At 32.3% G+C, this 16555-nt stretch overlaps 2 protein-coding genes across 2 annotated transcripts; both read right to left on the bottom strand.

The window, feature by feature from the left end:
• Window positions 1-2366: 2366 nt before the first annotated feature.
• LOC125868000 (protein GRAVITROPIC IN THE LIGHT 1-like) lies at window positions 2367-4254 on the bottom strand. Its single transcript, XM_049548594.1, has one exon. It carries the CDS (start codon window positions 3939-3941, stop codon window positions 2703-2705), a length of 1239 nt encoding a protein of 412 aa, XP_049404551.1. The 5' UTR covers window positions 3942-4254; the 3' UTR covers window positions 2367-2702.
• A 920-nt stretch (window positions 4255-5174) lies between these two features.
• On the bottom strand, window positions 5175-15618 carry LOC125867157 (probable LRR receptor-like serine/threonine-protein kinase At1g53430). Its single transcript, XM_049547586.1, has 25 exons — window positions 15516-15618; window positions 15274-15420; window positions 12791-12968; window positions 11865-11936; window positions 11562-11630; window positions 11409-11480; window positions 11245-11316; window positions 10861-10932; window positions 10717-10788; window positions 10514-10585; window positions 10268-10339; window positions 10101-10169; window positions 9338-9406; window positions 9163-9228; window positions 8903-8962; window positions 8741-8788; window positions 8589-8638; window positions 8023-8390; window positions 7674-7869; window positions 7450-7593; window positions 7030-7148; window positions 6642-6852; window positions 6319-6556; window positions 6031-6181; window positions 5175-5780 (listed from the first exon to the last, which is right to left on the bottom strand). The coding sequence occupies exons 2-25, from the start codon at window positions 15371-15373 to the stop codon at window positions 5358-5360; spliced, it is 3063 nt and encodes a 1020-aa protein (XP_049403543.1). The 5' UTR covers window positions 15374-15420; window positions 15516-15618; the 3' UTR covers window positions 5175-5357.
• Window positions 15619-16555: the final 937 nt, after the last annotated feature.

Genomic DNA, 16555 nt, shown 5'->3' with positions numbered 1-16555 from the left:
ACTTTCATTCATTCAACAAAGTGTCCATTTTCCTCCCAATTTCTCTCATTGTATTGCTAAATGGCTCGTCGCAATATGATAATTTTCGTTACTTTAATTATCCTGCTGGTCTGTTATCCATCGAATTTCGAAGCAAGAAGGTTGTTGAATAAAGGCACCGTCATCCTGTCTTCTTCCCCAAGTAAAAAAGGTCATGCCAAGGTTGTTCATGCAGGGCAACAACATGAGTTTGGTGGTGTCAATGTTGATCAATCAGTTCCAAGCCCTGGGATTGGCAATTAGCATTATGTACCCCATATATATATATCCCACAATTTTGAAATCATATCCTTATTCCTAGATATAGGCTCATTGAAATAATGTAATTTGTATGTATAACTAATAGTTTATCAATGTATAGAAAGATTACATAAGGGTTTTAGTCTAACTTGCCACATTTTGGGGGTTTCATTAAAAGATTTAAGTTATATACAATGACACTGTAAAACTTTAATTTGTTACACGATTAGTATAGTTTAGTTTATTATAGCCAGTGTGTTAAATTATTATTTTTATCAAATTGCCCCAATTAATTAATGTTTATAATACAAGTTTACATGTAATTTTACAAAGGTAGTTTCTTTTTTCTGAATTCACTCTTCCTTGTTATTGGTCTGAAAATAAAGAAAGGTCTTTCAAATTTGAACTCGATCGACTTAATTGTATACACATTTGTTTTCCATTGATAACATTGACTTTAAACTAACTCTGATCATTCAATTGTCGTATTCACTTGACTCGAACATTAGGAGTATTATCAGAGGCAAAATCAAAATTTAAAGTATATAGTTTTGAAATCAAAGCTATAAGGTGCAACTGAACCCACAACGGGCACTCTCCCTCCATCCTAGAGTACTAGAACTGACAATTTCAGTTCATATTTATAAATCAGCTCAACTATTATATATTTATGAGTTGGATTACTTGTATTTTAATGGGGTAAATATGAGTTTCGGTGTATTTTTAATCCAGAAAAATACATATGAATATCCATATAAGGATCTAGAGGATTGCCAGAGTGTTCATCCGATGGTATTAAGAAAATAAAAAGTCATATTATCTGAGTTGAGTGTTCAGTTAATTTAGTACCTAACTGATCCAGATGTTAGAAATTAAGGTGTATATTTAATTGATTAAGGCAGAATCAACAGTATTGAGTTTCCTTGAAAGAATGTCAACTAGCACTCTCATCATATAATTGACTTGTCATATACTTTTTGTAGTTTATTGTCCTTTAATTTTTGTTATTATGTCCGGTTTCTTATATTATTTTGATTATTGTATTATTTTAAAGAGATTCGATTCAAAATTATTCTTGTTGTAGTTATTGTTCTGCTACTATTTCATATTTTTGTTACTATTTCTTATTTCTTCTACTTGTGTTCATATCTCTTAGGTAGATATAAGGTCTATATACACTCTGTCTTCCTCATACTCAACTTTATAGGATTACGTTAGGTATGTTGTTATTGTGTATTAGTGCATGGAAATTCAGTAAAGCTACATCCACCAAAAAGGCCCAAACTGCACCTGGACGTTGCGTGCACACTAGAAGTCACTGCAGATGTATATTTCCTGGACCCTCTCTCTACTATCAATTATCAAAGGCAAAGCTACAATTTTAATTTTATAGATTCTAAATTTATAACGACGATTTCAAATGTTGTTAATTGGGTTCTAAACTTAATATATATACATATTTAATAAACTTCTTAATACAAATATACTATTTGAATAAAAGACGTTACTGGATTCAGCTGAACCCGTACCTAACCTTCTAGCTCCGCCACTAATCATGAGTCAAGTTAAGTGAATGTAGTGCCAAAAACAACAAAAGCGGGCTGCTTGGTTAGTTCATTCATACCTACCCAACTAATCAGACGAGGCAATTCCATATATAGACACAAATTACAAGTACAAACATAAGTAAAACAATTACTAATATAGAAAATTCCTCTCCATTAACCTTCAATATTCCATTAGTTGTGTTTCAAATTTTCCTCCCAACTAATGTCTCATTGCAACATAATAATTATTTCCCTTCTTCTACTAGTAATTTCTTATGCTCCTAGCTTTGAAGCAAGAACAAAGTTGTTGAAGAATATGGAGGAGAAGAAGATTGTTCCTTCTCATATTGATGCTAGTATACTAATGAATTCCCTTCAAAAAGGCGATGTTCCGCCTTCTTCTCCTAGTAATAAAGGCCACGCGCAGCTTGTTAACGTCAAGCATTTTAATGTTGATCACAATATGGAGTCGGTTCCTAGCCCTGGTATTGGCAATTGACCAATCACAGAGGCGGATTCAAGATTTTAATACACACTAGTTGCTAAATGAGTACCCTCTAAAGGCTATTAGTGTTCAGGGTGTCAAGTTAATTATATAATCATTTTCAAGGTATACATATACAAGATTTTTTCTGAAGTTTACGAGGTATACATTCAGAACAATTAAGATTTTAGATTTAAAATATGTATATAAATATATGCAAAAAATCTTTGAGATGTATACACAAATAAATATAGTAAGGTCCACGCTAATTATTCCAAGTTCACCGGCTCTAGACTTTTCAAAAAAATAATGGATAAATATTATTGTCCATTTAAATGTACATATTATATAGATATGAGTGTATATGTTTTGTATATCTAAAATAAAATTCATCAACAGAGATATACTTGACACTGAACAACACTTTTACCAACCCTGAACCCTGGAATCACTGTGAATCCCACACGAAGTTCAGTTTCTGATGATCCGTTGGACATTAAGAATGGTTCTTCTCCGTTCACACTTTCCATGTAAACGTCTGAATATCTACAACCTTTCCTCACTTGAAATACAGAAGCTTCAGGGCTTAAAGAAAAGGCAAGACAATGAAGTAACCAAATATGCTTTGCCATTTCACAGAATGTGTAAAAGAAATGTGTCTTTGGGTACTCATTAGAATTCATCAGTAAATTCCTATGATCCAAATTCCCAAAAAGGGATTTTTCCAATTTGGGATTGATGAGTTTCAAGTACTTTGCACCACAAAATCTCGCAAATGTTGATTTTGGCTTCCTGGCTAAGTAATCTGCTGGTATAACAGATCTCAATTCCATGAATCTATTGAAAAATATATCTGGTTGTTTTGTCATGGACGGATCATTGAAATCATCAAACATCTCCTGACAAACAAATGATTCAAACGCGTAATATTTGTCATTTGGTTTTGAGAAAATTGCATCAGGTTGAATAGATGAAGCTGCAGCATCTAAATCCCATTCTGCATATTCCATCTCTTTACAGAACAATGAAACAAAACTCCAAATCGATTTAATTGTTTTTCGAAAGAAGAGAGTAAAATTGTTGATACTTAATTTAGACAAATGAAAGTTGTCAATTAAACTCAACTTCATTTCAAGCAATTTGTTCTCTTTATTAGCTTCATCCAATTTCTCTCTGAGAAATATAATTTCAGAGTCTTTGAGTTTAAGCTGAGAATCCAACTTATTTCCCATGATTTCGTATGTTGTTAAAATGTTCTTTTGCTCCTTAATTTCTGCTATAACACGAGTGATCTCTGGGGAACGATCATCAAATTGATCCTTCAAGTAGCATTGTTTTAATTCAGACAAAGATTTCAGCTCGGACACGATCATTTCATCAGCAGATAGAATAAAATCAGGATCATATGGCGATTGAGCGTATTGCAACAGGGCATATGCAGCTTTAATAGCTGAAATGTTCGCGAATAGCTGGCCTAGTAAAGCTTCTTCATTTTGTATGTAATTCTTTACTTTTTGATCTTCATTATTGAGAGATTTTGGCCTTCGATTTCTTCCTTGAATATGCAAAACATTAGCAAAAGCGCGAGCCAATTTGCTCTTACTCGTCGGTGTCACAGCATGTCGATCCATCTATGAGTGCTGGAGCAAATATGATCCTTTTTAATTTCCGGTTGTAGTAGTGCCTAAAAAGGCAGTAAAAGAAACGAATATTTTACAGAGAACTTATAAAAGAAAATTGATTCCAAACAAGAGGTCGGAAATGTGGTTGTAGAGCTAACAGGAAGAAAAAACTATGCTTTATGGTCTGAATTCAACGGATTTCAAATCAGACAATAATAGCAGGTAGTATTACTATAAAAGACGTATTAATCAATAATAACCAGCCGTTTTGATGCTTTAGAAAAACAGAAGAAAGTTAAAGAGTATCTCAACTAAAAACCAATGGGTCAATACACAACCTTTGAAATAACAATAACAAATCACAAATTCTTTGTATCTTATATTAAATATGACTTATGAATTAAGAAATTTCCTACTAACTAAATATATATATATATATATATATAATATTGAGAAAGGTAAGATTTGACGAAAGACACATTGTCTAACATAAGAATAGTACTTACTATTTAATTTTTAATGAAAATATATAGTAGTAGTTTCTTGCCAATTTCGAAAAGTCCAAGTATTGTGCAAAAAGCCAGACTAATTAAAACCAAATACTACCTAACATTTGATGACTGTTGAAAATATATTACTCCTTCCGTCCTAATTTACTCTTATTATTAACTATACTCATATCCAAAAGCATAGAATTGTAAGGTGTGTGTGATTTTCACCACAAACATTTTTAATAACATGAAAGATGATTTCCATGAGGAGATTAATGAAAAGTCATCCCATAACTGGATTTGGTGTAATTACTATCAGAATAGTAACTGTATAGCTGGTAATTACAACAATATGTTTGTTTTTCATAACATAATTACAAATGTATAATTTAGTTGCACAAATAAAATTACAAAGTTAATATTCAACAAAAACATAACATTAATATTCGACAAATATATGTCTAAAAGAAATATGACTAAATTTTATTTGTAATTTGGTATTCAAGTTACATATTAATTTTTAAAAATATAGTGTCCAATAAATATAGATTAAACCAATCAAAGGTCTCGTTTGAGTTATGGGTATGAAAATAATCCTTGGTAAGGAGCTATTCTCTCTAAATGGAGCCCTATGAGGCATAAATCTAGATTAGTCGGACTCCAATACAGGTACCCAACAACATAAGAGAAATCTTTTTTTTTTTCTAAATATAGATTTAAACCTGATATTATAAAAATAATTGATACATAATTATTAAGTAAATTATATTTCAATTGAACTAATTAATAAGAATTGTAACATACATTTTACAAAAACATCATGGACCACAATTGAACAAATTGGAGTATACACAAAAAGAAATTATCTGGGACCTGTGTGAAGATAGAGTTAGATAATTACATGATGGAAATCAAAATGTAGTTGTTAAATGAATCAATCCAAGTTTACATTATAAAGATCTGGAAGAAGCCTACTTGTGGAAGTAACATTTCCATCTTTACCAGGGACAGACACTGAGACTGAGGAATCACTCCAAGGTGCATTCATACTTTGTCCTTGACTGTCCTGAGAGTATGTTGATACTTGTGTTGTTTGACTGTCATGTGAAAGTTTCTCAAACGATTTAAATCTCATTTCATCATCTGATGTAGTGCGCTTGATTATTGGTGCTTGCACGGGGAGTTTTCCTTCGAGCATACTCACTACTGAAGACATGGATGGTCGGAGAGTAGGAGAGGGATTTGTGCACAAAAGAGAAATATTTATCATCCGCATTGCCTCTTTTTTGGAGTAATTGGTACCGAGACGTGGATCCACTAGTTCTAACAGATTTCCCTGTTCTTGTAGGACGTAAGCCTGCATGACAAAGAGAAAACAAACATTGACATCCACGTATCAGGATGAAATTGGAGAAAAGAAAAACTAAAAAAGCCTTAACAATGTGAACAGAACTAATGAAACAACTCTGATTCTAATATTTTCTTTGGAGGTATCAAAGCAAATACTCCCTTCGTTTCAATTTGTTTGTCTTGTGGTCTTAAACTAAAGATATGATGTTGCAGATATTAGTATTTGGGAATGCCAGTACAGTAAAAAGATAGTTTACCCAGTCAAGAAGGTAAACAAATTCCTCTTTTGGCCTGTAGTTTGTGTTGCTTTTCCCACTGACAATCTCTAATAAAACAACTCCAAAGCTATAAACATCAGCTTTATCTGTCAAGTAGCCTCTCATTGCATACTCCGGAGCCATATAACCTCTTCAAAAAAAGAAAACAAAACGTAAGATACTTCAAAGTAACGATAGTAATGTTGATGATGAACAAATTTAAACGCACAGAACTGTAACTCTCTCATCACATGATAGTACAGTGACAGTTATGATAAGAAGGCATACACTGTTCCAGCAATTCGGGTGCTAATATGAGTATTCTCTTCTTCATCTAATTTAGCCAATCCAAAATCTGAAATCTTAGCGTTCAGATCCTTATCAAGAAGCACATTGGTACACTTTATATCTCGGTGTACGATTTTCAACCTTGATTCTTCATGAAGGTAAGCTAACCCTTTTGCTATTCCTGAGCATATCCTTTTTCTGGTTGCCCAGTCTATGTTCAACCTCTGGTCGTCACGGCCTGAGAAACGAGAATTAGAGGAATGTAAAGCATAAACTATCACTGCCTAATTAATGATTCTTAAAATGTTGTTGCAAAGCATTACCAAAGAGAGCTCGAGCAAGACAGTTATTTTCCATGTATTCGTATATCACTAATAACTGGTTCCCTTCTATGCAACAACCGTAAAGCTTGACAAGGTTTGGGTGTTGTAGAGCTGAAATCATGCCTATCTCATTGACAAATTCACGATTTCCTTGCTTCGACTTGGAAGACAGCTGCTTAACAGCTATGATGGCACCATCGGCGAGTACTCCCTACAGATAGCAAGATTAATTCACAACGATCATATTACAGACAGAAGAAGGATATGGGTTACTTCAACTATTACTACTCTATTTTCCTATAAACGTGGCATCGAGGATAACCAGAAGGAAATATCACCAAAGACCCGCTGTCCTTGTGCAAAATCAGTATGGATAGAGAATTGATACCTTGTAAACTGGTCCAAACCCTCCTTCACCAATTTTGTTGGCAGGATCGAAGTTATTTGTAGCAGCTTTAATTTGTCTAAGTCTAAAATGACCAGTTTGTAAATCAAGGGCTCTGAGTTCTGTAAATGAGAAGAATATTGCAAACGTCAGTATATATAGATCTTCTAAAACGTCTGTATGATGAACAACAATTTTTAAAAGAATGAACATCTGTATGACGAAGACAGTTTAACTATCTATGATATGTCATGATGTCGATCCACCAACAGAACAATCATCTCAATGCTGGTCAATTACGGGGAGATAATTATTTGTCTGTCGCAGCTAGAAATCTAGTAAATAATTCTATTTATCACAACTGAAGCATCCCCATTTTATCAAATGGAAAGAGTGAAAAAATTCTTTTTAAGTATGTATTACCTAATTCTTCTTGATTATTTTTCCCTCCAAAAATGCCTTTCTTCCACAGAGCAAATAAAACTAGCAGAACCACCACAATTGAAGCGAGTACAATGCCAATAACAGCTCCGACAGGTAACCCGCTGCCTGTATCAACATCAAAGTCTGCAAGAAGAAAATGGGATTTTATTAAGATAATATTGTGGGAAGATAAGTGTAAAGTCTATAGGCAGAGATATACGGACTTGGTGTCACTGTGATAGCTGAAATCAGTGGTCCATATACACCTCTGTCTGGAATAGCGTTAGTCCCCTTCCCGGTCCAATACAAGTGAATCTCCAGAGTGCTACTAACAGTAACATCAGCAAAGTCCTTGGTAATGACTTTTCCAACACCATTAGCTTCCTCCATAATGTTGAAATCCCTCAAAACTACTCTCCCCTGTGTAAGAAATCAAAATATACCACATTATCTCCAACAAATTGGTACCTTCAATATTAAATCAGAAAGTTGCCAATCATATCAGAACTAAATAAATCAACATTTTAGATTACATACTCCTTATTTACAAAAGAAGTTAGGCCTCAAACTTACTTGTATTGCTACATCAAATATCCGCCTTCCAAGGCTGCTATATGTTGAGTCATTAGAAAACATTATTTCAGCAAAGTGAAGGCGCACACTGTAGCTACCTCCTTGTAGGCAAAGCCCATAATATTTGAGAGAATTAGGGGCAAGGCGTGCTGTATTGTAAAAGTCAGGACCGGACACATTCAGTGAAAATGTATTTGTTGCAACATAACTGGCTGCTTGAAGACCCACGTACACTCCTGAACTGCTGAAAGCCCATCTGTCGGAGGGCGAAGAAAAATATGATGGACCTCTATCGGTCGTGTCCCCCTCATAATCATTTCCCTCAAATGAAGTTCTAGGTCCTCCACAGTTTATGAATAGCGAAGTATCTGCAATTGACATAAAGAGCATAACATGAGGAAGAGTTGTGAAATTATCTCTCAACTCCAAGGCTATGCTTTTGTACTTAAAAGTGCACAGGCTGCCACCACTGAGGTCCTTTGACAAACTGCTACTTCAGGCCCTCTCAAGGGTCAAGTTAAGAATTTCCGAGTATTAAAAAAAGGTTTATAGGCTGTAACTCTTACATTTCGTTTCTGTGGGACAAATGAGGGGTTTCATAGAACACCAGGCATCCCTGCAATTTCAAATAGATTAATCCACATAATTATAGACAATAGACAGAAAGCATCAAACAAACTAGCAGTTGATGCATAAGACAACATTTAGGAGGACTTACGAGTTGTTGAGCGTGTTTATTGTATTTGAATAGCTGGCAGCTAAGTTTCTGTTAAAGAGGGAAGGTTTGTAAGTAATGTAGTTAAAGGACCAAAATTTTCACTTATAAAAAAAAGAAATAGTATATGAATGTAGGTTCCAAATGAAGAGGAACAATGCTCACAAGGTAGAGGAATCGCATACTGAAGTAGATATTTGTGTGAAATTGTTGTATGATATATCCCTGCATAAAAAAGATTATAGCTGTCATGCACTTAGAAGACACCAAATTCTTGTAAATGCATCCTTGCAGCAAACAAAAAGTTTCGGGGGAAAAACTGTTAAACTTTGAAGTGTGGCATTTTTGTTCGGGAGCTAACTGTGATAATAACCAAATTTTACTACTCAGACGAGGAAATCGGAACAAATTGAGCAAATACCAACATGTTCTCTCTTTTACTAAACATCCAGCTGGGAATTGCTCCGCTTAATGCATTGTTACCAAGAAACCTACATCGCAGATAAAACTTTTGCTTGTTATAACCGAACGAACACTTTGAGAAAAGAATGTACAAGATTTATGCTTCAACTTGTAAAGGTTTCACTGCAAGGTACCTACATGTTATCAAAATCCAACTGCTCAAATTCACCTGGGATTGTACCATTCAGCATGTTGTTGCTCAGGTCCCTGAATATGAATAACTCTTATCAGAAGTAGGCAGGATTAGCATCAAAGCAGACAGCAAAGCAAACCACTTTGGTATCCAGACAATAAGTAAAAATCTTTGCTCCATCATGCAACTACGAGGAATGCAATGGTATGTAGAAGAATTTCCTTCTATACAATGAAGGGTGATTCCAGGCTTGAGTTAAAATTTTACGAATTTCGATGAATATATATACTTTGTTGCAGAAAGAAGAGATGACAAACTAGAAAAACTGCATCCTGTTAACTCAAACTTTCGTTAGCACCAGTTGCTAAATTGTTGCTATTACCTTAAATGGGACTTCACATTTTCAATTGAATCCTTCTTATTATTAATATAGAAAGCATCTTATTTGTTGTGACTAGATAAATCAATAAATCAGGTATAACAACCTCTAAGTCTAATATTACACTTGACAGTCCTATTCACAATTAGATAGAATAGTAAAACAAATATCTTATAAGCTCCAACTTCTGAAGAAAAGGTAGTCAGCACAAGAATATTTATATTCCAATGCAATAGCTATGCCATCTCTGAATACATCTCACCGAGACTTCTATGTTCTAGTACTCTTGATAAAATAAAATATAGAAGAGCCAAAACACAGAATTTGCTGGAAAAAAAGTTTCCAATAAAAGAAGAATGATTAAAACAATAAAAAGATGACAAACTTACAAAAGTTTCAAAGGCATGGCACCTACATATCTCGGAATAGGACCGAAAATTGAGCAATTTCTCAAAGTCCTGCATCATTACAATCAAATTAAAGAACCATGAGCATACGACATTATGATGAATAGATGTAATAGCTAAATTTCCAACTACAAGCATATACTACTCACAGCCTTCTCATATTTGTCAAGCCTTGAAGATTTGGGAATTGCATTTGTTCTCCTCTCAAATCAGATATTCTCCTGAAAACAAAAATGCACATGAGAACCTCTGCTATAGCCTTCAATTTTCATTTCTCAAGAGATTTTCTCTTTTAATTTATTCTTTCTATTATAATAGAAGAAAGGGGAACTTGAAAGTGAATTAACAGTTATTTGACTTTAAAAGCAGGTAACACGAGAGAAGTGTGTACTTACAACTCGGTCATATTTTCCAACTGGGATAATGTAGCAGGAATTGGTCCCTCCATTGACGTTCCCTGAATGTCTCTGCAAAAAAGTTTCATGATAATTGCAATTACAAACTATGTATGCTACTTTGTTTTTGCTTTTTAAAGTTTAGAATCCTTCAAGGAGAAGAAAATTGCATCAATGTTTACAACTATCAGATGCATACTTACAATCTATCCATTTTGGTCCAGTTGCCAATATAATCTGGTATGGTTCCAGATATGCTATTCCCATCTATCCTACTGCAAACAGACGAAGAGTTAAGAGAATGAAGCACAAAAGTCAAATGTTACTTCTAACATTTTCTTGCTTACAAGTCTGTCATGTTCTTAAGATTGCTGAAGTTCTCAGGTATAGTTCCATTGAGATTATTGGCAGAAAGAAACCTGCAAAATGATCCATCAATTAACCATGATAACGGAAAAATCACACAACTCGTCCTGATTTGATTGGCACTTTTTTGCTTATGTTTGATACAATTTGACCAACTTTTGGAGCTAAATTAGACTCGATTAACTCTTTCTTTATGTTAAAAATCTCCAGAAACTATACAACTATATGTTACAGTTCTTTTCAAATCAAAATGGTGAGAAAATGCATTTAGTTTGACTATAGGGAAGCGAAAAGTGCCAAATATTTGGAACAGAAGTAACAATAAGTAAATAGTAGACGTTGAATATATGGTTACTATGTCTTACAGTTCTCTCAGGCGGCTCAAACTACCAAGGTTTGGAGGAAGAGGTCCTTCAAGTAGATTATTTTCCAAATTTCTGAAAATATCCAATTCATCAATGTGACATCCAATTAGATACACCAAAAGTATTCAGAAAGTTAAAGGAAGTATGCAATATCTTCAACTTACAGTTCTTCCAGTGTGGAAATGTCACCTAACTCCTCGGGAATCGGCCCACTGATACGGTTACCCAAGAGTGACCTATACATATGAGTTTGAAAAAAAAAAAAAAAAACCTCTTTACTGGAAATCTTTTAAAAGATTAAACAGAAAAGAACTTACAAAATAGTGAGGCGAAGCTGGCCGTAACTTGAGGGAATTGATCCATTTAAGTAATTACGAGACAGATCTCTGGAAATGAAAAAAATGATTGAGCCTCCAGTTTTGCATATTATGATCCACATTAAACTTTCACTTTTTAAGGATATGGTTTACACAATTCAATAGACTTTGTTTCATATAAAGCAACAAACAATAACTTGTTACTGTTATGACTTTATAAGAAAAAATTGAATAAAACTCATACAAGTTTCTGTAACAGAAAGGAGAGAAATCCTATGGATGTCTCTATTAACTTATACTCACAATTCTCGCAGATGAGTAAGATTTGCAAATTCTGGAGGCAGAATTCCCGTCATATTAAGACCCTTCAATTGGCTGTATCAACAAAAAATGCAGAAGAAATCAAAAGAATTTCTTAACACCTATTGGTAAAGGAGATCAGTTAGAAAATAAAAAAAATGTAAGAGGGCTTAAACTATGCAATCATTTTGAAGATCTAAGACTCAATGGAATATAAATCACAAGAGGGCATTGTTCTTGGACTCTCTTTACATGTAAATACTTACACGCACCAGGTATTTATATCAAATTAATAACTTATCATAGTTAAGTGATTTAATGAAATAAAAATGTGTACTAATTAACCATGATAAAGTGATAAAAAATAGTTTAATGAACGTGGAAAGCTAAAACTGAAGAAAGTTCGACATGTACTAAAAACTAGCACGAAATTTAGTTTATGTTAGTTAATTATCAGATATTGGTTGTGTTGTCACTTCTAATGCAGATTCATGGAGGATTGCCAAGGGTAATTTGGCGATAGCACGAGGGAAGAGAGACGGAACTCTGGATATATAGCATTCACTCAGGATGGCTCCCCAGGTAGAATACTAATTAGAGATCTACGTTACATGTGAAGTCTAAAGTTTGCACTTCTTAGGCTATGGTGGTGATAGCTTTGGGCATAGACTTGGGGATTATGACAGTCATAGGGTAATCAGTGATGCACTAAGAACCTATTCATGATTACTCCCTCCATTCTAATTAATTCATGTGGTAAAGTTTAAATGTGTATGCAATTTAAGAAATAAAGGAAGTGATCATAATTAATATACGGTATAGCTACAAAACTTTTGAAGTTTATAGTAGTTAATAATATATCATAGCATTTGTTTAGCTATAAAACATTGAGTAAATTGTGACGTTTTAAAGATCAAAGCAGAGCTTACATTGTTACAACATGGCAAACTGAGCTGCTATTGAATGAACAATCACATGTTATGTTGCTGATAATTTTATCATAAGTAGGATCCGTCATGTTAAAACCACTACTCTGTGAGCAAGAGGATCGGCTAACATTCCAATATCTGTTCCCAAGTGTCGATGATATTGTTTCCAGAACTTGTACTGTCACATCAAAGTTAAATTAATTCACAATCTTTACAATATCCAGATAGAATAAACTGTTGTTAGTCTCCAAGAGCAAATCAAACTCTTGCATACTGTGATACTTGAGCTATATAAAACTTCCCAATCCATCAATCTTCCACTCTTAAGAAAACACAAAATTTAGCAATGGACAAATTTCATATATAAAACTTGATTAGACAATAAGTGTGAAGTTTCACTTCTTTTTCTTCTAATTTCATCTAGAGATCATTTTCAAAAACTAAATTTAAGAAAATTAGAAATGGTAAGCACTAAGACCTCATTGGTATTATAAAAGGTGAAGGATAGGGTGATCAGTAGTTGTTACTTATTAAATTAAAAAATCCAAGCCTATAAAACATAGTTGAACCCATGATTTGAAGGGGTATATGTTACTGTACATGTTTTTTATTTTTCTTCTGAATTTTTAATTTTTTACATACATATAACATATGGATTGCCTTATATCCTAGATCCACATTTCAACACAAACACATAAAAAGAGTACACAATCACGAATACAACAACCTCTAATGATTTGCATTACCTCACGTTAATGTTATACGTCTTTTAAGCCTTATTAACAACAACTTCTATCGCTCTTTAAACCTATCTTAATTATTAATATTTCCTCCATTCTAAAATAATTGTCATGATTTACTTTTCAAGAGTCAATTGACTCATTTTCAAAGTTAAATTAGATTAGATTAATTCAATATTTTTGAATTAAAATTTAAATATTCAAAAAATTATTAAACGAAAAGTATTATAAATTGCATTTTTTCTCATATCAATATGATGAAAAAATACACTTTAAAATGTTTATCAAAATTGATATATCTCACTCTCAAAAAAGAAAATTACGACAAATAAAAAGAAATAAAGGAATTAATAACTTCACCAATTAGAATAGTATAAAAAAAAATGCCTATTGTCCAAAATTAAGATGGGAGTTGGTAAATGATTTTCACCCTTTATAAGCCTTTTTTTTTCTTATAGATGTACTCATAGCAGTAAATTTTGTTGGTTGGTTGGAGGGGAGAGAGAAAAGGGAATTGCATTAACTGATTGAACAAAATCAGCAAACAACTTGCTAAAAGAAGCATGTGATTGGCATCTTATTGATTGGTGAATAGTCAAAGCAGTCCACAACAAATTAATAAAAAAAATGCAACATGTGATTGGCTTCTCAAAGTAGACATTCAACGCAGCCATCACTTTAATTTTTAAAAAATTAATAAAAATTTATTGTATTAGTAACTCACTCCTTAATATATTAATAGTTATACATTACATAAGAAAATGTATCAAATAAAAAAAGCTAATATAAATATTATTTTTATTAATACACTCTACCAAATGACCCCTACAGAAAGTTGTCAAAAATAAATTCACTTTCATTGCACACAGAACATACAAACATATAAAGATCAATAATTGAAAGAAAAAGTTTAGAAAGGAATTTCTTTTCATGACGCAAGACTACTTTATGTAATACTATATTGATGTTAACCATTTAGTAATGTTGAAAAATCAACGAACACAAACAAACATATACACAAAGTTAATATTTCGTATAGTCGTTCAATTAATTATAATTATTAGGTATTTTTTAGTTTATTTTAAGTCCATTAAAAAAAATATAAGATAGAAGAAGAAATAATATTTAATATAAAGATATAATTAAATACAATTACTACAAAACAGAAAGCGTAGTTTTTTATTTAACTTTTCTTAAAAAAAAAACTTTTTGAGATAAGAAGTATTACCCCCTCCATTTATTTATATTTATCCTGTTTCACTTGTCAAAATTCAAATATAAACTTCAGCCAATATTATAATCCATAGTTTTTACATCATGTAAAAATGATTGGATTAGTCAATTCGTAAATCTAAACGCCACAATTATACAGATCAATACCAATTCAAGTGTCCGCCTCAATATGCTGACCACAACAGTAGCAAAAGCAGACGAAACCAAAAAAAAAAAAGCTGACAGGGATACTACGAAGCAATCTGCAACAGGAAAATATGAAGAACAGTTTTACCTTTCAGATCCCAAAAAGTAAAGCCAAAATTAGAAAAACTATGCAAACCCAAGAAGAAAATCAGATTTCACAAATAAAATTGCACATCAATATCGATCAGTCAACTAACAGTAATTATTGTTTATTTGAAGAAAATTGAATTCGAATAGTACCAAGGGATGAAATAAAAAGAGGAAGAAAGAGAAAAAAATCACTAATTAGTAGAAACTGTAAAAAGAAGAGGAAATGATAACTACCTTCATCTTCTGGCAAAAGTTGAGCGTCAACAGATCTCAATGTAGAAAGCAAATATAGAAAGAACAATAAAACACAAAATCTGATACAAGTAGTATCCATTATTGCTCAGACGAAGAAATTCAATTTCAAGTTGTTAATCCCGAATACTGTATAAAATAAAAAGGGCCAAACAATATTGTTAGTTAATTTATAAAACAGGAAAATGAAAAACAAGATATGAAAGATGGTAGATATTACTAACCATTAATGAAGAATGAGTTAAGTTGTTGTTGAAGCCCTTGAAATGAAAGGCGGGAATGGAGAAAAGGGAGGAGATAAGTGTTGGATAGTATAATAATAATTGAGAGAGTTAGGAATGAGTTTTTAGGGAGAAAATTATTACAAAAATGATCCCTTATTTTTTATAGTAATTTTAAAATAGTTCCTTAATTATCATTTGACTTTAAAAGTGACCTCTTTGATTCCCATTTATCAAATCATATTGGAAATAACTTTTTTATCTTGCACAACTGAAGGTTGAGTGCATGTTGTCATCTCCATATTCTTTTTATGAAATCACACTAGGTATATTATGTTGTTAATTAATTTAATTAAAATAACAAAAATAGAAACGAAAGCTCATTTAGGAAGTAGTTTATTGTATTATTTTTAATATATTTCAAGAGTCTGATGTAACTTTTTGAGATAGATGTTTTGTCTATGTTTATGTTTAATATACCATTTGATATTGCGAATTTTGATGTTTATTTTTTGTGTGTGTGTTTCTAGTTTTTTTAAATATTTATAGTTTCAATTAAAATTAGACAGAAATTAAAAAAATTCACGTTTAATTATTTAAAATATTAAAATTACTCAATTAATTCTTAAGAAACTATTTTAAATCTACCGTCAAATATACTTTTCACCATTTTGTCAATTTCTCTACAAAATGGTCTTTCTATAAATAAATAAAATGTTTTTGACGTCGACTTCTCTGACAAAGGACCCTTTTCGGACCCTTTCAACTATTGCTAGCGTACATTTTTATTTACAAGTCAAAGTCTAAATATTTTATTGATAAGCTTTCTTTTATTTATATATATCTTTTCAAGAGAATTTAAAAAATTTAGTCCCTCAAATATCTTTAAATTCTTGTTAAACATATTTAATCTTTAACTAGTTGATATATGCATTAGGTTCGATGTGAGTCGGATCTCTTAATCTAAAAATGAATATCATCAAAATATATATCGCTCAAACAAATAAAAATGATGAAGAGTTAATCGAAATGTACTATTTCCT

The sequence above is a fragment of the Solanum stenotomum genome, chromosome 6 (assembly GCF_019186545.1).
Source record: "Solanum stenotomum isolate F172 chromosome 6, ASM1918654v1, whole genome shotgun sequence".
In the NCBI taxonomy this organism is placed as follows: Eukaryota; Viridiplantae; Streptophyta; class Magnoliopsida; order Solanales; family Solanaceae; genus Solanum; species Solanum stenotomum.
This window is presented reverse-complemented; position numbering and strand designations above follow the sequence as displayed.

Excerpts from the sequence above, each read along its gene's own strand:
- LOC125868000 (XM_049548594.1), bottom strand. The coding sequence starts at position 3,941 with ATGGATCGACATGCTGTGACACCGACGAGTAAGAGCAAATTGGCTCGC.
- LOC125867157 (XM_049547586.1), bottom strand. The coding sequence starts at position 15,373 with ATGGATACTACTTGTATCAGATTTTGTGTTTTATTGTTCTTTCTATAT. Across the intron at positions 10,933-11,244 it reads TTGAGCCGCCTGAGAGAACT|GTTTCTTTCTGCCAATAATC; the intron begins GTAAGACATAGT and ends ATCATTTTGCAG. Across the intron at positions 8,789-8,902 it reads GTATGCGATTCCTCTACCTT|AAACTTAGCTGCCAGCTATT; the intron begins GTGAGCATTGTT and ends CCTCTTTAACAG.